The sequence below is a fragment of the Chanodichthys erythropterus genome, chromosome 8 (assembly GCF_024489055.1).
Source record: "Chanodichthys erythropterus isolate Z2021 chromosome 8, ASM2448905v1, whole genome shotgun sequence".
In the NCBI taxonomy this organism is placed as follows: domain Eukaryota; kingdom Metazoa; phylum Chordata; class Actinopteri; order Cypriniformes; family Xenocyprididae; genus Chanodichthys; species Chanodichthys erythropterus.
The window spans coordinates 8005773-8031924 of NC_090228.1; the positions used below are offsets into that span (position 1 = coordinate 8005773).

At 38.1% G+C, this 26152-nt stretch overlaps 3 protein-coding genes across 3 annotated transcripts; 1 reads left to right on the forward strand and 2 right to left on the reverse strand.

Annotated features, from left to right (window-relative positions):
• Positions 1 to 2159: 2159 nt before the first annotated feature.
• parp12b (poly (ADP-ribose) polymerase family, member 12b) lies at positions 2160 to 8298 on the reverse strand. Its single transcript, XM_067390947.1, has 8 exons — positions 7923 to 8298; positions 6675 to 6810; positions 5579 to 5834; positions 5413 to 5505; positions 5188 to 5314; positions 3824 to 3992; positions 3606 to 3726; positions 2160 to 3451 (listed from the first exon to the last, which is right to left on the reverse strand). The coding sequence occupies exons 1-8, from the start codon at positions 8249 to 8251 to the stop codon at positions 3351 to 3353; spliced, it is 1332 nt and encodes a 443-aa protein (XP_067247048.1). The 5' UTR covers positions 8252 to 8298; the 3' UTR covers positions 2160 to 3350.
• A 1710-nt stretch (positions 8299 to 10008) lies between these two features.
• Positions 10009 to 18306, reverse strand: ttc41 (tetratricopeptide repeat domain 41). Its single transcript, XM_067392052.1, has 16 exons — positions 17657 to 18306; positions 17326 to 17423; positions 17191 to 17214; positions 16909 to 17089; positions 16612 to 16829; positions 13985 to 14136; positions 13425 to 13903; positions 13097 to 13338; positions 12495 to 12654; positions 12187 to 12335; positions 11912 to 12039; positions 11639 to 11804; positions 11369 to 11519; positions 10865 to 11014; positions 10634 to 10755; positions 10009 to 10351 (listed from the first exon to the last, which is right to left on the reverse strand). The coding sequence occupies exons 1-16, from the start codon at positions 18304 to 18306 to the stop codon at positions 10218 to 10220; spliced, it is 3204 nt and encodes a 1067-aa protein (XP_067248153.1). The 3' UTR covers positions 10009 to 10217.
• Positions 18307 to 18930: 624 nt separating this feature from the next.
• hsp90b1 (heat shock protein 90, beta (grp94), member 1) lies at positions 18931 to 26112 on the forward strand. Its single transcript, XM_067391691.1, has 18 exons — positions 18931 to 19071; positions 19818 to 19920; positions 20243 to 20384; positions 20476 to 20592; positions 21146 to 21477; positions 21551 to 21662; positions 21747 to 21869; positions 21955 to 22071; positions 22166 to 22303; positions 22398 to 22475; positions 23143 to 23208; positions 23320 to 23589; positions 23682 to 23927; positions 24035 to 24171; positions 25086 to 25164; positions 25255 to 25410; positions 25495 to 25590; positions 25861 to 26112. The coding sequence occupies exons 1-18, from the start codon at positions 19023 to 19025 to the stop codon at positions 25885 to 25887; spliced, it is 2388 nt and encodes a 795-aa protein (XP_067247792.1). The 5' UTR covers positions 18931 to 19022; the 3' UTR covers positions 25888 to 26112.
• Positions 26113 to 26152: the final 40 nt, after the last annotated feature.

Below are 26152 nucleotides of genomic sequence, written 5' to 3' on the forward strand. Positions count from 1 at the left end.
TCTTATTTTAGTCTAATTATGGTAATTATTCAGTTACTTTAAAAGGGTAAATTAATTTCGTTTAGTAATTTTCTCTCGGTTGTTTTGTGATATATTTGTGCTGCGTCTATAATTATATAATAACTCTAACAAACTTTTAATGTAAATTTGGTTACATTTTGTTTGAAAACACATTTGAAAAGTTAATATATTTATATCCCTTAAAGGGTTAGTTCACCCAAAAATGAAAATTTTGTCATTTATTACTCACCTTCATATCGTTCCACACCCGTTAATCTTCGAAACACAAATTAAGATATTTTAGTTGAAATCCGATGACTCAGTGAGGCCTGCATAGGGAGCAATGACATTCCCTCTCTCAAGATCCATAAAGGTACTAAAAACATATTTAAATCGGTTTATGTGAGTACAGTGCTCAATATTAATTTTATAAAGTGACGAGAATATTTTTGGAGCGCCAAAAAACAAAACAAAATAACGACTTATTTAGTGATGGCCGATTTCAAAACACTGCTTCAGGAAGCATCGGAGCATAAATGAAACAGCGTGTCGAATCACTGTTCGGAGCGCCAAAGTCACGTGATTTCAGTCGTTGGCGGTTTGACACGCGATCTGAATCATGATTCGATACGCTGATTCATTTATGCTCCGATGCTTCATAAAGCAGTGTTTTGAAATCGGCCATCACTAAATAAGTCATTATTTATTCATTATTTGGCGCTCCAAAAATATTCTCGTCGCTATTAATATTGAACCACTGTACTCACATGAACTGATTTAAATATGTTTTTAGTACATTAATGGATCTTGAGAGAGGAAGTGTCCATTGCTCCCTACGAAGGCCTCACGGAGCCATCGGATTTGAACTAAAATATCTTAATTTGTGTTCTGAAGATGAACGAAGGTCTTACGGGTGTGGAACGACATGAGGGTGAGTAATAAATGACAGAATTTTCATTTTTGGGTGAACTAACCCTTTAATGTAAATTAACTAGAGTAACTATATTTTAACCATATTATAGCAAAATCATGCTATGATATGATTACAATTTTACTATAGTAACAACATGGTATTTTTTTTTAAATAAGAGCTGTAATAATCTAAAATAATAAGCCACATAACTTTTTCTTTGGCCCTCCTCCTTGGGGGTTTTGAACCATTTGAGACCCAACGAAAAGTGAAATGTTTTCTAGTATTTGGTGGATAAGAAGACTTCAGATGCAAAAGCTTCTAAGTGCCATCTGAAACTTTCTTCTAAAATAAGCATTTTTATTAAGCTCATATGTTTATGTTCAGTTATTTCAGTTTAAAGGCAATGAAAAGGACCTATTAATTGCCATTAAAGTGGAATTACTGAACCTAAACGATAAAAATGCTTATTTTAGAAGAAAATTTCAGATGGAACTTAGAGGCTTTTGCATCTGAAGTCTTCAAATATATTTTAAAAAATGCATATTATTAAATCATTATCATACATATTGGGCACATCCCTCAAGACTTGCTACCCAAAGAAAATCTCTAGATATGCTCTCAGAGATATTAACAAAAAGGATGCAAATTTAATTTCAAAACCCTGGTACTCACTAGTATAAGACTGCAGTGACTATCTCTTGTAGAAATAGAAAACCTAGTCTGTGTTTTGTATGCAAATGAGTGACAAAACAGGAAAAACAGGCAGTATTTATTGATGAATACACAATATGAAAAAAGTGCAAGTTTGTACCTCATGAGCTGATCCATATCACCCCACAAAGTTACCACATTCATTGAAGGCACACCAGACAAATCCAGGCATGAAAAACCAATAGAAAAATAATGCTAAGTTCACAGTATCTAAATGTGTTGATTTGAGAGTATGGGACCCTCTCATATGAGCAGATATTTGAGCTAAATAAATCATAAGCACTTAAAAACAAAGATGAACATTTTCTGGCAAAGAGAGATCTATTTATGTTAAAAAATTATGGAATATATTTAATATTTCTTCATATTAATATGTCTATAATATTTCAATCAAAGCCATTGCATTTCATTCAGAACACACACACACACACACATATATATATATATATATATATATATATATATATATATATATATATATATATATATATAGATAGATATATATATATATATATGTATGTATATACACTGCCCTCCAAAAGTTTGGAAACGCCCTAGAAAAGTGGGGTTTTGGACAATATTGGCATGAATCCTTTTTAATTTGTGATCATTTTGCACTGATAAGGGACAACATAAACTTCGAAAACATATTTTATTATATAAACAGTTTATACATAGGAAAAAACTTAAATTTTCAATTCATCAAAATATCCACCATTAGCAGCTATCTGACCTAAACTGGGTTCTAATTGGTTCATTTTATTCTAAACTTAATTGGCAATCAATTGTTGAAGATATTAAGGTGTGCTGACCCAAAAATCTTTTACAAACCTGGGACAAGTTTAAACCAGTAACCAGGCATCACAGCTGGCAAAGGGGCATGTCTGACTTTAGACATGTATATATTGCCATTATTATGTAATCAAAATGAAAATTATTATTGCTGGTCTTCAATGATAATGTCAAGTTACTGTTATGTATTTGCACCAAACAATTATAAGGATTTATGCTGATATCGTCCAAAACCACACTTTGCCAGGAGTGTTTCCAAACTTTTGGAGGGCACTGTATACACAGTCAAACCAAAATTTATTCAGACATTTTTGATATATTTTTACTAGTGGGTGTAGGAAGCTACAGTTCATTTATATAAGTGAGGATAGCAAAATAAAGTAAACTGTGACATATTATACCCAAAAAGTCTTCATACAGACTCCCAGTAAAACTGATAAAAATTTGGAACCAAATATTATTCAGACACTTTGACCTGACCATGTTTTGCTTAAGTGTTATCTGACATAATTAAGATTATTTTTAACTCTGAGATCTTGTCATATTTTATGACCATTTTTTAAACTATAGTGAATAAACTGTATTAATGAATGAAATGTTCAAGCTATCTGAATAAATTTTGGTTTGACTGTATATATATATATATATATATATATATATATATATATATATATATATATATATATAATGGGGACCAGAAACTGTTAATTACCCACGTTCATCAAAAAATCTTCATTTGTCCTCAGCACCATAAAGAAATTAATAAAGGTTTGGAACAAGTGGATTGAGTAAATGAGGACAGAATTTTCATTTTTGGGTGAACTATCCCTTTAAAAGCATGTGAGTGTGTCCAAATAGCAAGAAACAAAAGCAGTAACTCATAATTTGAATGTCTATCCTCATGTATGCAAACATAAATTGTGTGTTTGGTCTGTCACTGGGAAGCTTTAGTTTCCACCTCATTGATAGACACAAAGCGTGGCCGTCTGCGCACCCTTCTCTTTGTGTTGTGTTTGGGGTTCCTTTGATACATATCTGTAAAAAAAGAAAGTCATATAATATAATATAATATAATATAATATAATATAATATAATATAATATAATATAATATAATATAATATAATATAATATAATATAATATAATATAAATGCTCAAGGTCACTTTACAAGAAAATTACATTATTTTACCTTGGAAACTGACATAGTAATGCCTATTGCCCTTAATAACAGTAACTTCTGCATTGCTGTTCTCCTGAAAAGCTTTCTCCAGCTCTCGGGACGTTACAGATGTCACACGTTCCTTGTCGTCCTTTAAGAAAAACAATACTGAAACAAAACCACAACCTGACCTGAAATATGAATTCCTCTCAGAGAGTATGGCCACAATGTTTGCTATCCAGTCTCACCGGTTGACCGTACTCTATCCAGTTCTCATGATCTCCTTTGTAGTACCACATCCACTCTGTTGTCAGGATGTAGTGGGCGGGTTTAGAGACGGAAGAGACTGTTGAAAGTCGACGCACAGGGTCACAGTTCCTGGTCATGGACACAAAATCCACCGGTCTCGAGCCTGGACTGAGTCCAAGAGAAGGGATGAGTAAAGAGAGTGGGACAGCATAAGGAAAAAAGAGGAATAGCTAATGTCAAAAGAAACTATGGAAGCTTGTTTCCGCCACTGAATAAAAAAATAAAAAAGGGTAATTGCGACTTTTTATCTCACAATTATGACTTTTTTTCTCACAATTGCGTGATATAAACACACAATTCCAAGTTATAAAGTCAGAATTGGGTTATAAAGTCAAAATTGTGAGTTATAAAGTCACAATTGCAAATTATATAGTCAGAATTGGGTTATAAATTCAAAATTGCCAGTTGTAAAGTCAGAATTGTGTGATATAAAGTCGCAGTTGCGAGTTATAAAGTCAAATAGCGAGTTGTAAAGTCAAAATAGCGAGTTATACAGTCACAATTGCAAGTTATAAAGTCAGAATTGCGAGATATAAACTCACAATTGAGAGTTATAAAGTCAAAATAGCGAGTTATAACATCAGAATTGTGTGATATAAAGTCAGAATTGTGTGATTTAAGTCATAATTGTGTGATATAAAGTCAGAATTGTGTGATTTAAGTTAGAATTGTGTGATATAAAGTCAGAATTGTGTGATATAAAGTCAGAATCGTGTGATATAAAATCAGAATTGTGTGATTTAAGTCAGAATTGTGTGATTTAAGTCAGAATTGTGTGATTTAAGTCAGAATTGTGTGATTTAAGTCAGAATTGTGTGATATAAAGTCAGAATTGTGTGATTTAAGTCAGAATTGTGTGATATTAAGTCAGAATTGTGTGATTTAAGTCAGAATTGTGTGATATAAAGTCAGAATTGTGTGATTTAAGTCAGAATTGTGTGATATAAAGTCAGAATTGTGTGATAAAAAAACAGAATTGTGTGATTTAAGTCAGAATTGTGTGATATAGTCAGAATTGTGTGACTTAAGTTAGAATTGTGTGATATAAAGTCAGAATTGTGTGATATAAATACAGAATTGTGTGATTTAAGTTTGAATTGTGTGATTTAAGTCAGAATTGTGTGATATAAAATCAGAATTGTGAGACAAACTCGCAACTGTGAGAAAAAAGAAAGTCAGAATTCTGAGATAAAGAGTCGCAATTACCTTTTTTATTCAGTGGCGGAAACTAGCTTCTATAAGAAACTTAATTTTTTTAAGTTAAAATAATTTTGACAAAATTTCGTTGTGTATTTGTACTAACCCATGTTCATTCTTTGGGTCGCAGTAAGCTTTCTCTATTTCCTCCATGTTTCTTAAATCCCTCCAGCTTTTCCCATCATAAACCTCCCACTTATACGGAAGATTAAAGTGGACAAGAACGCACTGGTCTGAAGCAATAAAAACTCCCATTACATCTCAACTCTAAAGTAATAGTTTAAAGACAACCAGATTAACCAGAGGTAACCAGAAAGACAAAGACACCAACCCTGAAACTTGCATTTCCGTCTTATGAAGTGCAGACAGATTTCATTCTTCTCCATCTGAGCGACCGGCTTGACGCCTTGATCAGATATCAGTTCTGAAACGTATATGCATGTATATTATGAATTAAAGAATGTATAATATTTGTGAATGAATATAAGTGCCCTTACCACTGCTTAGAGTTTGTGAGTTCAGTCGATAAACGTTCTGGTAGATGTAGGGCAGGTCATGGATTATGTCACCACCGAGACCTCGTTCCTCCAGCATCCTGCGGCTGTGCTCGTCGATGCTGTGCTGCCGTTTGCACTTGGGGCCGAACAAGCAGTCGTCTTGCACAAAGTGCTGACAAATATGCACCTTAGTGCAGCGCTCCATAAAGGTACAGGCCCCGAAAAGCCCTGTGCCTTTATTGTAGTGAGCACACACCTGCGTACATACAGCACCGGATGGATGGACTCTTTAAATATTAATAGCTATATGCAAATTACAAAATATTTAAAATCACACATGCATTCATTAATAATTAAATTAAACTAATGAAATGCCTTACAAATACTTCTAGATTAAACCAGTGCATCACAGAGCTCAGCAAAACATTCTACTTTACCTGTTTACAGGACAATTTCCTTTTTTTTTTTTTTCTTTTTTTTTTTTGTCCAAACCAAACACGCTTAGGACACCTGAAGATCTTAGAACATCAATATCTCTCCATGAGCAACTCTTCATCCTGAACGCGGACCACAATTCTTCTCAATTTTTTTTTTTTTTTTTTTTTTACTGAAGTAGGGCTTCACTTGGATGACTTAACAGTTGATTTTTTTTCTTTTAGATCTTTTTGTGAAGATTTTTTTTAAAGATTACAGGCTTTTGATTGATGGTATTGATCAGATTGCTCCTTATCCAGGACACAACGCAGAAAACAAGCTCCTTTTGTGTTCTCATGGACTAATGATATACTCAAAAATATTTCATTGCATCGCACTGTGACATTGTATATTTGGGTGTAACCAGTCGCCGATTCAAACATGCCAGAACAAACATCTGAGCTGTTACGTGAGCTCTGTTCTACTCTGAAAAACGTCTCGTAACTGAGCGCACAGCGAAAGAAACGGAGAAGGGCGTTTCAAACGGCAGGAGAGGTACCTGCAATGCAGAAATATCCCAATCATAGCATGAGTTTGGCTTCGAGGAGGAATTCTGTCATGAGAATGGAGTCCAAAAAACATTTAGGCAGCTATTTAAGCCTTCCTGTTTGTATTTCCTCACCTCTGGCAGTAGGGCAGGATCGTTCTGAAGCAGAAGCAGGAAGAGATCATCCTCGTTCAGTTCATGAAGCGTACACTCCCGCAGAAGGGGATAGTTATGTTGCGACTGGATATTATGGGAGAATTTACACTCCTTCCTGACAAACACAAAAAGAATATAGTGGTTTTTGGTCTCTATAAATTCCCAAACTTTGGTTACACTTTATTTTAAGATGTCCTTGTTACAATGTAATTATGCATTCAAGTGCATTATTGATAACAATTGTCATTGTTACATATGTTACATGTAGTTACTATAGTAATAACTACAATTACATGCAACTAACCCTAAACCAAACCCTAATAGGAAGTACATAAGACGTTACTTAATATTACTCAGTACTTAAATGTATAATTACTGTGTAACATAGACACCTTAAAATAAAGTGTAATGTACTTACTATATAATTAGGGTTAATTAAATGCAATTATACATTATCTACTGTTATTACTACAGCAAATACTTGTAACAAGGACACTAATAAAGTGTTACCCAAACTTTTGTTTGTGTAAGAGATTGAACAATATTGCCTTTTCATGACCAATACAAAGTTTTAATGTTCATAATATTCAGAACTGATTTTTAATTGTTTTATTTCTCGTTTTCGGCACAATAATAACTGATACTTATACCTAATACCATACCGAAAACATAATACGCATTAAGAATATTTTATTATTATTATTATTTATAAGTTGAGTAATTATCCAATTAATAGGCTACATTGAATAAATTAATATGCGTTTGAATAGAATTATTGCTGGGTGCTATCATAAATATTAATGAATTACGTGGTAATTCAAATTATAGCAATCAACTATGTAGAAAAATTTGAGCATCGGTTATAAATATATAAAAATACTCGCCAATGTAATATTATTTTGAAATGCGGAAAAGAGCCATAATAAACACCACGTATGTGTTTGCAAACATTTAAATGGCAGTGTACATGTTCGAGGAAGCAATTGAAAAAAGCAATAAAAGTCATAAATTAAAAAAAATAAATAATAATAATTCTAGACACGTTATCGCATGCCACATATCAATGGGACATACAGAAGTTAAAGGCGTTATGAACTGTCAATTTTTCAATTGTTGTTATTTTTAGTCTTTTATTAACGCATCTGTCCTTATAAGGATAACAGCACTTTATGCACTATATGACAGGAAAATCTTGCACTAGATATCCAGATGTTCTCCCAACCTTACCTTCCTTTCCCATATCTGCAGTTGCCATAAATAAAATACTTGCACAGGTGTAAATCCTGACACTCGTAACATTCATTCTTGGAATATTTCTTGCATAGCCTCAGAGATGTTTTCGCGACAACAATGTAGTCAGACTCTCCATCCTCTGTTCTAGGGCTGCTCTGGACCACTGAGAAGCGGGCACACTTCTTAACGATGTACCAGAAATCTGCTTCGGTTATCTCAAAGCGCTGAAAGACCCTCCGGTGCAGCTGAGATATCTCCATAGAGCCTTTATTGTTGCATAATATGCTGGTCGCATGATGTATGATCCGAGAGTAGCCAGACATGTCTGCGCATAACTGAGACCACTGCTGGGCTGCTGCGCTTCTGTATTTCTGATTTCTAATCTGCGTTTCTACAGAAATGAAAGCGGAAACTGTGTTCATGCCAAGTAGCCTACCCAGTGCCAGCTATTTTCAAAATAAAAGCCTCACAAAAAACTCCCCCTCAGGCTTACGGATGGATAAATGTAGCACAACTGTTTTCAGCATTGATAATAATAAATGTTACTTGAGCAGCAAATCAACATATTATATTGATTTCTGAAGGATCATGTGACACTGAAGACTGGAGTAATGATGCAGAAATTTCAGCTTTGCCATTACAATAATAAATGAAATGTCAAAATTCAGTCCTAAAATGTCACAATATTGCTGTTTTTATTGTTTTTGATCAAAGAAATACAAATGATAAATTGCTAATATGGATATTCAAGATCTTTTCTACAGACAGAAAATGTATCTATTCTAATAGTCCTTTATAGAACAGAATAGAACGTGCCTTTTATACACCGATCAGGCTTAACATTATGACCACCTTCCTAATATTGTGTTGGTCCCCCTTTTGCTGCCAAAACAGCCCTGACCCATCACGGCATGGACTCCACTAGACCCCTGAAGGTGTGCTGTGGTATCTGGCACCAAGATGTTAGCAGCAGATCCTTTAAGTCCTGTAAGTAGCGAGGTGGGGCCTCCATGGATTGGTCTTGTTTGTTCAGCACATCCCACAGATGCTCGATTGAATTGAGATCTGGGGAATTTGGAGGCCAAGTCAACACCTTAAACTCATTGTTGTGCTCCTCAAACCATTCCTGAACCATTTTTGCTGTGTGGCAGGGCGCATTATCCTGCTGAAAGAGGCCACAGCCACCAGGGAATACTGTTTCCATGAAAGGGTAGGTGGTACGTGTCAAAGTAACATCCACATGGATGGCAGGTCCCAAGGTTTCCCAGCAGAACATTGCCCAAAGCATTACACTGCCTCCGCCGGCTTGCCTTCTTCCCATAGTGCATCCTGGTGCCATGTGTTCCCCAGGTAAGCGACACACACGCACCTGACCATCCATGTGATGTAAAAGAAAATGTGATTCATCAGACCAGGCCACCTTCTTCCATTGCTTTCGGTGGTGGACAGGGGTCAGCATGGGCATCCTGACTGGTCTGCAGCTATTCAGCTCCATACGCAACAAACTGTGATGCACTGTGTATTCTGACACCTTTCTATCAGACCCAGCATTAACTTCTTGAGCAATTTGAGCTATAGTAGCTCGTCTGTTGGATCGGACCACACAGGCCAGCCTTCGCTCCCCACATGCATCAGTGAGCCTTGGCCGCAGATGACCCTTTTGACGGTTCACCACTGTTCCTTCCTTGGTGCTGACCACTGCAGACCAGGAACACCCCACAAGAGCTGCAGTTTTGGAGATGCTCTGACCCAGTCATCTAGCCATCACAATTTGGCCCTTGTCAGACCCGCTCAAATCCTTACACTTGCCCATTTTTCCTGCTTCTAACACATCAACTTTGAGGACAAAATGTTCACTTGCTGCCTAATAGATCTCACCCACTAACAGGTGCCGTGATGAAGACATAATCAGTGTTCTTCACTTCACCTGTCATAATGTTATGCCTGATCGGTGTCAGAAAAGACACTGGTCTGACCAAGTGACAAAGCTGATATGCTGTAAATTAGTCTTCTCATTAATCGGTTTAGAGCTTTCAGAGCTTCCTCCTGGATGATGTGTCTACCTGGGAAAGGCCTGGGAAAGGTTGATCTGGTAAGAGACAGTCGCCAGTCAAACAAACCAGTGTACAAATGTCACACTGTGGCCCAAATACAGAGACCTGTAAAGCCGTCCACTGTCTTTTTAGGGTTTCATCTTGATTACAAGATGATGCTCTTTCTGTAGAGAAGCTCCTAGTCTGAAGACTGTTGTAATTCCTTAAAAGCAGTTGTACTGTAATGAAATAGAGCTCATTGTTGTTCCAGGTCTCGGGTCAATAGGTCCTCAGGGCCCAGGAGTTGAATCCTTATGTCTGCAGCTCTCTGGAGCAGATCCTGCCCCTCTCTCCTCTCCACTCTACTGCAGCTACACAACAACACTTTACCTGCCAGACAGCATCAAATAGACAAAACACAGAGAATGACAAAATAATTCAAATAATTCAACTTGCATATCTATCTCACACATACAGTACAAGGGAGTTTTTGCACCTTTTTAAAAAAAACAAACACATTTTACCTTCAAATCAGCGTTTCTACAGTTGTGATTCATTTCAGAGCAGCTTGCTTTGGTTCAAAGCTTTTCATGAAGAATATGCCTCTGAAACCAAGGCCACTTAAAAAGTGGGAGGTCATTGTTGTGTTCAAGCATCCATTTAGTCACTCACCAAGCTTCATAAGAACGACAGCAAGGTTGTGTTGCGTGGAGGGAAGTTGCAATGTCCGAGCCTCTGTCTCTCTAGTGCTTACAGCATGGCGGTACAGTTCAACAATTCTCCTCTGTGTCCATCTAAAAGTGCAAATCAAGCCAGTGACCTTAAATGAAATATATTGATGTGACCTTTTGGTTTTATGACAGATTGAGGTAACTAAACATTACACAGAAGTCAATCTCTTACTCTGTATTGGTTTGGGCACTGGCCCAAAGATCTGCAAGCTGCTCCTCCACTTCTGCTACCAGAGGATGATCATGGCCAAACCAGCGCCTCCTGCTGGCCAGTGCAGCTTGGAAGCATCTCTCAGCAGTCTTGGTCTCACAAAGACTCAACCTTAAAGGGTTAGTTCACCCAAAAAAAAATTACTCACCCTCATGTCATTCCAAATCTGTAAGACTTTCATTTATTTTCCGAACACAAAGTAAGATATTTTTAATGAAATCTGAGAGCTTTCTGACCCCCCATAGACTGCAATGTAATTCCCACTTTTAAGGCCCAGAAAGGTAGTAAAGACATAGTTAAAATAGTCCATGTGACTACAGTGGTTCAAAAATGTCAGTCTCTGATGCTGTTAAAATTACAATGTTATTTAATTTAAGAATTCTTACATTAAATTCAATAATTATTACATGTATTTAAATAATTCTATTAATTCTATATACTTTTTCACACTCTTTTTTGTCTTACTTGTGAATGGCCTTCAGCAGCATGGCTGTGCCTTCAGCACAAGGATGGACAGAAATGTATCTAGAAGAGCTGATCTCTTTGAAAAGCCCTGACACTGCATATAGCCGTCCATCCGCCAGCAATGCCAGACACAGAAGACAAAGCAGCTGTCCTGTGAGAGCAGATTAGAGCTACCAAAATATGCATGCTTGACAAAATATAACTCACTTGTCTTTTTATGTAAATTAAAAGTTATGTAAATTTTAGGATGAAATATGAAGTACATGTTACCAACTATCAGTTTGACCTCTGCGCTGTCAAGAGACCTGGCAGTCTCAAGTCCCTTGTGGCAATACATCTCTGTGTCTTTCGGCAGATGCATTTGGACGTAAAGCTCTGCCAGCATATGTTGCACTTTGATCAGTAACCTCATACTGTCACTATCCCGCTCCATTCCCTGTGGAGGAAACCATGAAAACACAATGAAACCTTACGTAGAGTATACAATTTCTGATGATGATTATAGCTTATCATATAACAGACAGTGTCTTGTATTATTCTTACCTTTTGGAAAATTTGATCTGCTTTTAGTAGCAGCTCCTCAGCTTTCTGCATCTCACCCAAACAGAGCAGAACTTTAGAGCTGAACAATGATAATCGCCACACACTGCTGTGATCTGGAGGGTGAGCGTCTAAGAAAGACCAGGTGAACTTTGTTAATGTATAACAAGAAGTGATCATTATGCCCTAATTTCTGCTTTTTTGTGTGTATGGTGGCAAAGGCAGAAGCTTATTTTTAAATTTCATTTGATTATGATAATAAAAATAGGCAGTTTTACAATTAAGGCACTCCCAAGTCTGAGCCATCAGATTCTGGAATGAAGTCACAGGGTCAAATCCTCTCTCCCTTAGTAGTGTCCAATAATGTACAACATCTATTGTCATCTGTGGGTATCGCTTCAGGCTGCTTGACAAAAACTCCATGGTCCTATAAAAAAGATGGAGATATGATATCTATCATACATGTCTGTATGATAAGCATCAGTGCTGACTAAGATATATATTATTTATTTTATTATGGACTGAAAACACAATGCCTTCTTCTATAGAATATTTTCTACCCAAAGATAAATTCTAGTTATCGTACGCTGGATCGCTAAGGAAGTCATGCAACTCCTTGAATGAACCGGTTTGCTTGAGATGCCAAGGAATCTCTTCCATCTTTCTTGCCCAGCTACAAAGCTCTAAACTGGACTTTTGAAAAAACTTAGCAAGGATCTGATGGTAGGAATTATGACATCCCATATCTGAAAGTAAAAGAGACAAGAGCATAAGTGTGTGAACGCACTGGAAATGCCTGTTTTACTACAAGGAATCTATATCTTCAAAAGTGTTTGTACTATATGTCAAGAATCCTAGTCTCAGATGACAACACGTTGCTACTGAAAAAGTTTTTTTTATTATTTTATTTTTTTAATTTAATTTAATTTAATTTAATTTAATTTAATTTAATTTAATTTAATTTAATTTAATTTAATTTAATTTAATTTAATTTAATTTAATTTAATTTTAAAGTCTGAATTTAAGTCCAAAGTTAGATTCTCGATTCAAGGTCCTTTGCCGATCCCATTACCCTCTCTCCAGCCCATGCTTTCCTGTCAAATATCTCTACTTTCCTGTCTAATAAAGGCACAAAAAAGGCTAAAAAACATAACTAAAAATAAGAATATAACATAAAACCATCCTCACCATGCAACAACAGGTTCATAGCCTGGCTGAGGGACTGATGCATGATGGTCAGAAGACCATTGGCTTCCTCCTGAACCCAAGGCCAAAAAGCAGAGCGCAATCTGACCCATTCCAAAACCTTGACTCTCAGCTTACCAAAGTAACCCAGATCTTCCAACAAAGCCAGAACCTGAGCCTCAGTCAGGCCAGCGCGAGACACATGGATGAGGCAGAGTGTGTCCCACACCCATCCTGAGAGATTTGTAGAAAGAGAGAGAAAGAAAAAGAAATGCTTATTAGCTATAACTAATGAAATCTGAATGTCAGGACAGGCATGGTTTTATATAATAAAGTACTAAATGACATACCCTCCCTGAGTGATGTGGTGTTTGTATGAGTCTCAGTGACTTCTGTTGGAGCAGTTCTGCTGAAATCTTTTACCCAGCGATGTATGACTTTCACCCAAAGCTCTGGAACTGAATCAGCTTCTACATACTCCTGCAAAAGCTCCATCTCTTCCTCTTTCTCCCTCAGCACTGCACACGTCCGTAACTCTGTGCCAATGATTGCTAAAAATGCAGGCAAGTGGCACTGCTTCTTATGCATGATTCTTTGCAAAACACTGATTGGCAGCTCCTTGTAAGGTAAAGCCAGATGTCTGAGCAAAATGCTCTGCTGAACACTAGGATCGGAGATATGAGGACAGCTGAGAACCTGGACATCGGTTCTACTGGTGAGACTTTTGTAAGTGAGGTCAGTGAAGGTTGTTGTGATGATCATTTTACAATAGGGCGGCAGAACATCTGGCAGCCACCGTAGTTCCTTCACCTGGAGAACAAAATACAGAAATAAAGCGTTAAGTTAAAGACAACTTGCTAAAGCAAACTACGCAGGGGACTGAAAGATCACCTCTTGCTTTGAGAGTCCAAGTGTTTCTGTCAGAAGGTCAATACCATCTACAAGAAGAATACAAGGCCCAAGATTGGCTGCTGCAGTAAATGCCTGGACCGCTCGATGGAGGTACTTAAACTCAATGGCGTCCTCCCAATCTGGAAAATCACCTACAGAAACAAATTAGATGAAAAACATTATAGTATTTGGTGTTTATTTATGATGATCTAAAACAGGGGTTCTCAACTCTGGCCCTCAGGATCCCCTTTCCTAAAGAGTTTAGGTCCAAACCTTGAACAAACTCGCCTGCTGTAACTTTCCAGTAATACTGAAGACATTGATTAGCGTGTTCAGGTGTGTTTGATTAGGGTTGGAGCTAACGCTGCATTCCATTTACCTCAGAAGATGGATGTTGAAGCTAGTTTATTGAGACAGACAAACAGAAGTGCTAATAAACATTTTATTACTACTGTTTCACTACGGTTGATGAGCTGAGCAGCCATATTGGATTCATAATCAGGGTTGTTGCGGATCCCCAGAGTTTCCCAATCGCAACTCTGAATTGAGGGGGTGTCCAGTTAAAAGTTCCTACTCGGAACTAGGAATTTCCCACTTTCAATGACAAATGGAACACAACAACTCTGCAGGAAAGTAGACTTTGAGGGCCAGAGTTGAGAACCCCTGCTCTAAAACATTATTTAGATTATTTTATTCTCGTTGCCTGGTCAGGCCAGTAGTCCAGATTTCTTAGGCCTTGTTTCCACCTGGTATTAAAATGCGTTTTGGTCGATCAGATCCCAAGTGGACGAGGGAGACATACCCATTTACACATGGTAATTTAATCCGTCTTTTGTCCACTTACAACCATGTCCGTCCTGATTTCTTCGAGGGGAGGGTCTATTTGAGGGTAAATGTATGGGGTTTTTCAGATATTTCAATCTAATGGACTAAATAAGTTTGCACAATTTACATTTGATCTCTATCGGAGACAACGGAAAAACATACAAAGAGCATCAGCTTTCCTTTCTGCTCTGATAGCTGCAAGACCAGCCGAACGCAGTGAGTGTGTGTTAGAAATCAGGAATGGCGAGAGAACATTGTGCTTGGTATGTTTTTCATCTTCAAACCAAACAGCCGACAAAGTTTAAAGGTGCCCAAGAACGTTCTTTCACAAGATGTAATATACGTCTAACGTGTCCCCTGAATGTGTCTGTGAAGTTTCAGCTCAAAATACCCCATAGATTTTTTTTAATTAATTTTTTTAACTGCCTATTTTGGGGCATCATTAACAATGCACTGATTTACACTCGCCGCCGCACCTTTAAATCGCACCTTTAAATGAGCTGTCGACTATATTACAGCGCATTTACAAAGTTCACACAGCTAATATAACCCTCAAATGGATCTTTACAAGATGTTCGTCATGAATGCTGCATGCATGCTTCGAATGATGTGAGTAAAGTATTTATTTGGATGTTAAAGTTTTATTCTGAGTGAATTTGAGGTTGGGCTCGGTGGCTAACGGCTAATGCTACACTGTTGGAGAGATTTATAAAGAATGAAGTTGTGTTTATGCATTATACAGACTGCAAGTGTTTAAAAATGAAAATAGCGACGGCTGTTGCCTCCGTGAATACATTAAGAAACGATGGTAACTTTAACCACATTTAACAGTAAATTAGCAACATGCTAACGAAACTTTTAGAAAGACAATTTACAAATATCAGTAAAAATATCATGCTATCATGGATTATGTCAGTTATTATCGCTCCATCTGCCATTTTTCGCTGTTGTTCTTGCTTGCTTACCTAGTCTGATGATTCGGCTGTGTGCAGCTCCAGACGTTAACTGGCTGCCCTTTTCTAATGCCTTTTATAATGTTGGGAACATCATGGGCTGGCATTATGCACATATTAGGGCGTACACCCCGACTGTTACGTAACAGTCGGTGTTATGTTGAGATTCGCCTGTTCTTCGGAGGTCGTTTAAACAAATTAGATTTATATAAGAAGGAGGAAACAATGGAGTTTGACACTCACTGTATGTCATTTCCATGTACTGAACTCTTGTTATTTAACTATGCCAAGGTAAATTCAATTTTAGAATCAAGGGCACCTTTAAATCCTGTCTGGCTAGCGCACTTCCCACAATGTTTACGCATTAGGTCAGTTGACGGAGGGTAGGCGGTATTTAGTGGCTGTTCGAGCACATTTGACCAAATGACCCAGACAGCAACATAGTGTGGCCCAGATCCGGCCCACATCTGTTACATGTTGATTTCACGCAGACCAGATGTGGGCAGGTTCTGGGCCGACACTATGTTGCTGTCAGGGGAGCGTTTACACTACAATAGCAATCCGGTCAAATGATGTTTCGACTACCTCTGGAAGTGGTCAAAAGTGGATAAGCTCATAACATTTTACACCCCGTTTACACCTGTATTTAGCGTCGTCCACCAGTGATCCGAATGCATGAATGCATCTTAAGATTTGTTTCTTAGTACTGCCCCACCCCTCCTGGAAAATGAATTCATATGTAAATAATTATTTCAAAAATAATATTATTCACACAAATTTGTATTGTATTTATAAAAGAAGCTCTGAGACCCATGAACACACTTCTGCTGGAAAATTGAGGAAATTTACCATAATGTGCTCTTCGAAGTTGAGCAGTACACTGCCTAAGCATAGACCTGACATCAGTGCTGGATGTGCTGGTTCCACAGAAGTGAGGGATGACTAGAAAATCAGGATTCTGTCGGCAGAAGGCCCGCAGCCACCACGCTGCCAGAGTAGACTTCCCACAACCCCTTTCACCACATACCAGAAAGATAGACTTCTCTGAGTCTTTCTGGTCAAGATCACTGAAAGCAAACAATAATTTGACCTATAACATAATATCAAACACAGTTTGCCTGCTTTATTTGGTTTTTATGCTCTTACCATTTGAAATGAGCACCTGGATTTCTTGAGTGCGTCTCAGATTTTGCATTACGGGTTATGCAATACAGAAATTTGTTTAATGCATTCAGTATTTCTGTGGTGGGTACAGAGGGCACAAACCAGTCACACAATCTACGTGCATGGCTCTCGTGGTAATGCCGATCGAATGAATCCTGCCATCCTAAAACAAATCAATTAAAAAAATCTTATTTTGACCTATGAGGTCTGAGAAACCCAAAGCCATTTAACAACTCAAAAAAAGCATACTTAACATTGAAGTACCAGGTTTATACTTCATAACTTTTCCTTGGGTTTTGATTAGGCCAGAAAAAGAATTAATATAAAATAAAAATAGTTCAAAATTACTATTATTACTTAGTCTCTGAGACCCAAACTTGTCCACAATTATAGGCCTACCTGAGATGGGATGTTTTGGATCCTCATGAAATTTACAAATGACTCCTTCCCAGTCCACCCTTATCATCTCCTCAAGTTCATGAAGGTTTCTGAAGAATCTGTCACACAGTGGTAAGAAAAAGAAGTATACATGTATATACAGTGCCACTTGAAAGTTTGTAAACCCCTTGCAAAATCTGTGAAAAAGTGAAAAATTTTAACAAAATAAGAGATTATACAAAATGCATGTTATTTTTTTTTTATTTAGTACTCTCCTGAGTAAGATATTTTACATAAAAGAGGTTTATATATATATATATATATATATATGCGTGTGTGTGTGTGTCCAAACCTGACAGGAAGACAATGATTTATGATTCTTCTTTTTAGATCTCTCATTCTCTGTCTCTCACTTTGGCTTTGATTGGATATCATGTTCAAGAAGATGTGCATTTCATCACTGCTGTCATCCTCCATGTCCTGTGGGGTATAGTCTTTAAAATAGAAGAAGCAGCTTCTGTGGTTGTCAATGAAGGCTGCTTTGGTGATCTCCAGCTCTGTCAGGCTACAGGTGCGATACTCGTCCTCCATGACCCAAGGGTATCCAGCCTTTGCAGCAACATGCAAGTTCCTAGCCACCTCAGACAAAGAACATGGTCCGATATCAGACTGAGAACCGTTCTCCCCTGGCAGACATTGTCCATAGCTGTGCCCAAGAAGACAGATGAAAAAAGATGAGCGGTCGATGAGATCCAAACTGATTTTCAACTGCTGATCGAAAAGATCAGGCTTATTAATCTGATGTCCATCAATGTCACATACATAACTGCTTCGCTGCAAGTCCACAGGTCTGAAACAGGTGCCTCTTTTCTGGCAAAGTGCATTTAGGTGGGGAAACACCTTTGCTTTCAGGTAAGACAACTCTTCTTGAAGATCACCTGGAAAATAGCACAGGTAAGGCTGAAGAGGAAACAGGTATAGGCTGTCAGAAACTCCCATCATTTTTTCTTGGATGTTTATTCCTTGCATTTTTTAGTGTGTGACAATTTCAGAACTCTAAATATGTACATTCAACAGAGAGATAGAGAAAAAAAGCACAAATATTAAAGGGTACACAAGTAAAAAATATTATAATGTTTTAATCTCTCCATTACTAATAATTAAAGTCAACATAAAATAAGTAAAAAAGAAAAAAAAGTCAACCAATCCTATCGGGACTTTCTTGAGGTCTACAAAATCATGTCAACAACTTGTTGCTAAGGTAACCGTAATTATAAATTTGATCTGATTCTGAATCACCCAGTTCCGTTTCCCCCGACCCGCTCAAGGCAGTAAACAAAACCTACACCGTCCCCAGACCAGCTGTTCCAGTCTATGACAAAATCCTCTTGTAACGTTCGCTCGATGATTGATTGACATCCCGTCGAGCCAATCAACGCGAGCCACGATCGGAACGTGTAAAATCGGACATGTAAGGCAGTGATTGGGCGACACCGGCTGCGGATCGCTCTCTGATTGGTGCGGTGTTGTGCGTGGGGTGCTGTGATTGGCTCGTGACGGCCGAGAACCGCCCTAGAGTGCAGGAGTTTATAAAGACGATTTCTCACTCTCTGTCCACGCACTGCAAGAGTCCGTCGAGGCGTTGAGGGAGCAGCAACAGCTCAAGACGTTAATCTGCTATTGAGTCTCAATAATAAACAGGTTTTTTTTCTAAAAAAATGAGGCGACTGTGGATTATCGGTCTCCTCTGTACACTATTGGCTTTCGGTGAGTATGTTTTTTTTATTAAATAGCCATGAAGTGCAGCCTTATGCAGTTTGCTGTCTTTGAACTTGACAAAGCTTCAGTGAGTGTTTGCAGTAATGTGTGCTTCCTCTTCCTGCCATATAAGCTTTAATATTATATAATTCAGTTTTTTGATAATACTTTATTTGCAGATAATGTTAACGCTTCCTAAATGGATGAATGATTCAGAACAGGAAATAAAACATGGAGAATGGATTTGACTTGCATGTGCTTCTGGAAGTTTCCTTAGATTGAAATGGCCTTCATATAATATTTAGATGCCATTTAATAATAATGATAGTTATATGGTGCTTTAAAATTACAAATTGTATTGAAATTGTTGGGCTAGTAATGTACGATGAAAATGGAAAAATGTAGTCTAATTGCACATTTAACTGTCTTGAACCATGTGAACTGTCACATCACACAAATCAAGAGCATTTTGCACATTACCTTGACCATTATAATCAAATTTCACTTAACAGATATTCATTTATGTAAATTGAACATCCTTGCTGGGCACAAAGGGTTTTTGCTGAGCAAATATGCTTAGGAATTAAGTTATAAAACTTGTGATCCGAATAAGAGTGGTATTTTGGTGCTGTGTGCTGTTATATCATTATGTTATTAACACAATATGGTTTTCATCTGTTTGGCTTTTTTTATCACCGACATCACATTCACATTAATTGTGGGTTTCTTGCTATCTTTGTTTTGCATGTTTGCAGCATCCGTGAAAGCTGATGATGACGTTGACATTGACGGCACAGTGGAAGAGGACCTTGGGAAGAGCAGAGATGGATCCCGCACAGATGACGAGGTTGTTCAGAGGTCTGTATGGACATAAACTGCACTTGACTGAACATTCATTTTCAAGATTGAGGAAAATTACTGTGACCCTTCATTTAGACTCGGATCTTAAAGTGTTCTTGGCTGCAAACTGTTTCTCTTACGAGGTTACATTTGGATATATTCACTTTAAGCTCCTCACAAAGACAATAAGTGATCCCCAATGGGGTTTGAACATCTGGTTGATGCATTTATGTGTCTTGTTCCACAATACCCAGGGGTAAATGGTAATAAGTCCCCAGAGGAACCAACATGTCACAAGCATCCTTTGCACACTCCCATGATTTCATCTCTCCTCTAACAGGGAGGAAGAAGCTATTCAGCTGGATGGTTTGAACGCCTCGCAAATAAAGGAAATTCGCGAAAAAGCAGAAAAGCACGTATTCCAGGCGGAAGTGAACAGGATGATGAAACTGATCATCAATTCTCTGTATAAGAACAAGGAGGTGAGTATTGGAGGTATTAGAAGATAGTTTTAGTCTTTATGCTGTTCATCATAGTTTGACGCTTCATGATTATTCATTTTTCATCCTAAAGATCTTCCTTAGAGAACTGATCTCTAATGCTTCCGATGCCTTGGATAAGATCCGGTTGTTGTCCCTGACCAACGATGATGCCCTTGCTGGAAATGAAGAGCTTACTATTAAAATCAAGGTGTGTTAAAAATGAGTCCTGAGACTCACCATTTCTGATCAACCCCGTCTACCGAACCTACAGTACTGGAAACTTCCAGTGGAGAGAGAGAAATGGCATCACTTACACATTTGCATTGCAAAAGTGTAAAAATTCAAGTGTGTGTGAAGCAAACTGAGGAGTGTTTCTTTCCTGTAATTTTCATATCTTAATTTTGATGCTCAGCACCTTGTTTAACTATGCAAATGATTACTTTTTTTTATTAGTTCATTTAGTAAAGTCCAGTATCTCCTTAAATATATTTGATTAAATTATGGTTTAAGTTCTCAGGAAATGGTTACTCTGCAAACAGAAGAACTGTTTGTCAACCCTGTATCCATTGTAGAGTTTTAATCTAAAGCAAATTTTTAAAAACCTTTTATATGGGTTTTTAACTTGTTAGTCGCCATGAAAATAGCCAATGAAGCTGGCATGGCATTAAAACTCGAATCAACTAGTCCATTTAGCCAATATTTTTACTTGATTTTATCAAGGTTATCCAGTATATTTAGTCCTGTCTTTTTTCTCTCACCAGTCCGACAAAGAAAAGAACATGCTTCACATCACTGACACTGGTATCGGCATGACCAAAGAAGAACTGGTGAAGAACCTTGGTACCATCGCCAAGTCCGGAACCAGCGAGTTCCTCAACAAGATGACTGAGATCCAGGATGACAGTCAGACCACCTCTGAGCTGATCGGTCAGTTTGGTGTGGGCTTCTACTCTGCCTTCCTTGTGGCTGATAAGGTCATCGTCACTTCCAAGCACAACAACGGCACCCAACACATCTGGGAATCTGATTCCAATGAGTTCTCCGTCATCGAGGACCCTCGTGGTGACACTCTGGGCAGAGGCACTACCATTACGTAAGCAGCTGAACTTGAAATGTCTCAAATGTGTAGGTTGTGACATGTTATAACTAAAGTCTTGTTTCATCAGGTTGGTGATGAAAGAGGAAGCTTCTGACTACCTTGAGCTGGAGACTATTAAGAACCTGGTGAAGAAGTACTCTCAGTTCATCAACTTCCCCATCTATGTATGGAGCAGCAAGGTAAGAGTGTCCACCAAAGAAGTTCACCAGTAGCTTAACTAGACGTAGGACTTCATAAACTCAGCGATTTGTGTCATTTCTCAGACTGAGACCGTAGAGGAGCCCATTGAAGAGGAGGAGGCTGAGCCAGAGAAGGAAGAGACCACTGAAGATGAGGCTGAGGTTGAGGAAGAGGATGAAGACAAGGACAAACCAAAGACTAAGAAGGTAACCTATGCGAAATATATTTCAGCAGCAACATATCTCATTGATTTCGATGAGAACGATTTCAATGATTCCTCACTCCCTTCAGGTGGAGAAGACCGTGTGGGACTGGGAGCTGATGAATGACATTAAACCCATCTGGCAGAGGCCTGCAAAGGAAGTGGAGGAAGATGAATACAAAGCGTTCTACAAGACCTTCTCCAGGGTGAGCAAACCTGTGCTTTGCACACAATTAATCAACTCTTATGATCCTCTGTGGCTTCTTTGATTAATTCAAGTGTAATTCTGCATTCATTCAGGACTCAGAGGAGCCCATGTCACACATTCACTTCACCGCTGAAGGCGAGGTCACCTTCAAGTCCATCCTCTTCATCCCTTCAGCTGCACCCAGAGGTCTTTTCGACGAGTATGGGACCAAGAAGAATGACTTCATCAAGGTAACTTTGATAACCTTTTAAATGGGAAAAGAACACATTGTTATGTTGTAGTTTTGAGTTATTAACTGTTCCTAATTTGGTTCTTTTCTCTCAGCTATTTGTGCGTAGAGTCTTCATCACCGATGACTTCCATGACATGATGCCCAAGTACCTCAACTTCATCAAAGGCGTTGTAAGTGCTGCTGGCTGTCTTTTAAGGTCTAGCCATTTCGATATTCAGGACACACTTAAGTTCCGTGATTAAACCTTTATGATCCTAGTTTTGCATGTACAGAAATATCTTGTTTGCACTGCATTTCCCTCAGAAGTGATAACCTTCCTGCGTATTGGCTCATTAGTGAAGAGCACTTATTGAGCAGATTGCATGTGTGCAGTAATGCAACATCTCGTAGGGTACAAATGTGCTTTTATTTTGCAAAAATGGTGTTTGAAATAAACAAATTGTAGCATTTTCAACAAATTTATTTAATATTTTAACCCAGGAATAATCAGTGTTGATACTAATAGTAAAATTAGAAATAATTTAAATTAATTGCAATAACTTTAAAATGTTGCCTTGGCAACTAACTGAAATGTTTAAATTGAAGTACTGAAACTCAAAGTAAATGAAAGCTAAATAGAAATTAAAAAATGACAATAATATAAATGGGGAATAATTAGCTGGGGAATTATTAGTTTTTTTTTTTTTTTTACCCATACAGATGTTACTTATTTAAAAAATATTTAAAAAATTTGATATTGTGTAGTCATACCAAGGCAGAAAGATGGATTGTGTAATCGCTTAAATTAAAAAAAGTTTTGGCCAGTAATTATAATGAATGTTTGATCTCGTCTATCAGGTGGACTCTGATGATCTACCTCTGAATGTGTCCAGAGAGACTTTACAGCAACACAAACTGCTCAAGGTGAGCTTGTTACTTAAAGTAACTTTGACTTTTTTAAAATTATATTATACATGCTGTACACGCAATTGTGAATTGCTTTCAATACTCATGTTGGTTCCTTTCAATCTTTAGGTCATCCGTAAGAAGCTGGTCCGTAAGACCCTGGACATGATCAAGAAGATCGCAGAGGAGCAGTACAATGACAAATTCTGGAAGGAGTTCGGTACCAACATCAAGCTGGGAGTTATTGAGGATCACTCAAACAGAACCCGCCTGGCCAAGCTGCTCCGCTTCCAGACCTCCCACAGCGAGACCGTGCTGTCTAGTCTGGAGCAGTATGTTGAGAGGATGAAGGAGAAGCAAGACAAGATCTTCTTCATGGCTGGAACCACCAGGAAGGAGGTGCTTTGAATGTTTTTACTTTTAACCGTGTTTACTAAGGTACTCCATTTTACTATTTCTGTAGTAACATGTTATATTGCATCTGGTTTTAGGCCGAGTCTTCTCCATTCGTGGAGAGGCTTCTTAAGAAAGGATATGAGGTCGTCTACCTGACTGAGCCAGTGGATGAGTACTGTATCCAGGCCCTGCCCGAGTTCGACGGCAAACGCTTCCAGAACGTGGCGAAGGAGGGTGTGAAGTTTGATGAGAACGATAAGGCCAAGGAGAAGAGGGAAGCTTTGGAGAAAGAGTTCGAACCCCTCACCACTTGGATGAAAGACAAGGCCCTGAAGGACAACGTATGATTATTTCCTTTGTTTCCTTGTATTGTTGCATATTATAAGCTGACTTTCTTGTAGAAGTGGCAGATTAATTGAAACAAGTTTGTCCTTGTGTCGCGTTTCAGATCGAGAAGGCCATTTTGTCCCAGAGGCTGACCAACTCTCCATGCGCTCTGGTTGCCAGTCAGTACGGATGGTCTGGAAACATGGAACGTATCATGAAAGCCCAGGCTTACCAGACAGGAAAAGACATTTCCACAAAGTACGTCCTCTGAATAAGTCTTAAACACACATATACAGCTTCTAATGACAGTCACCTTAGCAATTGCATAGCAATGACCTGGCAATCATTAACAACATCTTAAGGTGCGGCTAAGACTTTATATACAGAAAGATGGTGCACTAGTATTACTATGAATTGGAGAAAGTGCAGCAAGTAATATGACAGAATAAGTCCCACCTTTAAATAAAAGAGCCAATCCCTGATTGATAGTCATTGCATCACACAAGCTCTGGTTCCTATAGAAACAGTCAGTGTTCTATGTGCGCATAGGACTGTGCAAAAAAACCCAAAATGCTGTTGTCATAATTCGAGCATTCAGAAACAATTTGAGATAGTGGTTGTCATTTCATTTGCGATTTCAAATATGAAGTTTAATTGTAAGCATGGTGAACAATTTTGTTGAATTTGATGTTTCCCCATTCAAAGAGATAGGAGCTGCACTTGCATGCCCGAGAGGCGTTACAAAGATGGCAGCCGAGTGAAATGACTTTCCTCAAAGTGACTTTTTTTTTTTTTTGGGCATAATTTGTGACACATTGCTGACATTATCGCATATCATTATCTATTGTCAGTAGTGTAGCGACGTATAAAGCACTGCTCAAACCAAGCCACTTTCTTTTGGTCAATTGACGTATGACCGACTTGAACCCACTATGGAAAATGTGTGTGGAAATCACTCAAGAAATTTCTAATTGTGTGGATTCCTATTGAAATGACTGAATTTTGCCCATGAAAATTCACGAAACGTCTTTAAATGTGACCGCACCTTTAGAATTGTCGTGACAATGCAATGCACAACTTGGCTTGCTACATGAAAATGGAAAAATGGCTAATATTCATTATACTATTTACCTGGTCAAAAACTAAGTAAACCCATTTTCTTCTCATTCTAGTTATTATGCAAGTCAAAAGAAGACATTAGAAATCAACCCCAAACATCCTCTCATCAAGGAGATGTTGAAGAGAGTCAAAGTAAGTCAAACATCATTCTGATTTAATTTACTTTTATTAAATCTACAAATTGAGTTCAAATGGTCTGATGTACTGTGCTTTGTCTCATAGGAAGACGCGGAGGATCAGACAGCTGCGGATTTAGCTGTAGTGCTCTTTGAGACGGCCACACTGCGATCCGGCTACCAGCTCTCAGACACCAAAGCATACGGAGACAGAATAGAGCGTATGCTGCGGCTCAGCATGAATGTAGACCTCGACGCACAGGTACAAGCACAGTCGAGCACTGGTAATACAAAATGGAGATGTTCAAATCAAGTTTGGCTCATTATCCTGTTACCGTGTCCACAGGTTGAGGAGGAGCCAGAGGATGAACCAGAAGAACAGACAGAGGAAGCTGAGGATGAGGAGGTGGTCCAGGCAGATGAGGAGGCAGAAGAAGAATCGGTGAGTATGAAAACGGTCACTTACACACCCTCATGTTGTTCCAAACTTGTTTTTTCTTTCATGAAATGCAAATGGAGAATTTAAGAGGGTTATTTTTTATTTTGATAGTCTAATTTAGACATTCTACGAAGTAACTTTGCAACTATGTCAATTAGCTCTTATCAGAGTATTAGAAGACTACATGAGGGTGGGTAAATGTGTCCTTTTACCATTTGAGATGCTGTTCCTTATGTCTCCATATGTCTTAACGCACATACATCTCTGTTTCAGGATACCACAGGCAAAGATGAGCTGTAAAGTGTAAATCTGGGAGGGCCAGGGTGTCGGACTGTGATGCAGAGTGAAGATGGCGATCTCAGCTGGTTGTCTTTTCTCTGTGCGGGTGGGTTTGGGGATAGGAGCTGTTTTTTTTTTAAAGGCGCTGCGTTTGTGTTTGAGATTTTCTTTTTTTTACATTCCTCCATGATTGTAAATTTGTTAATATTTAACTGACCCAGTTGTGGAGTGCTGACTCCTGTCCACAGAACTATTAAATGTTTCCGAAAAAGGACCTCATGTGTGT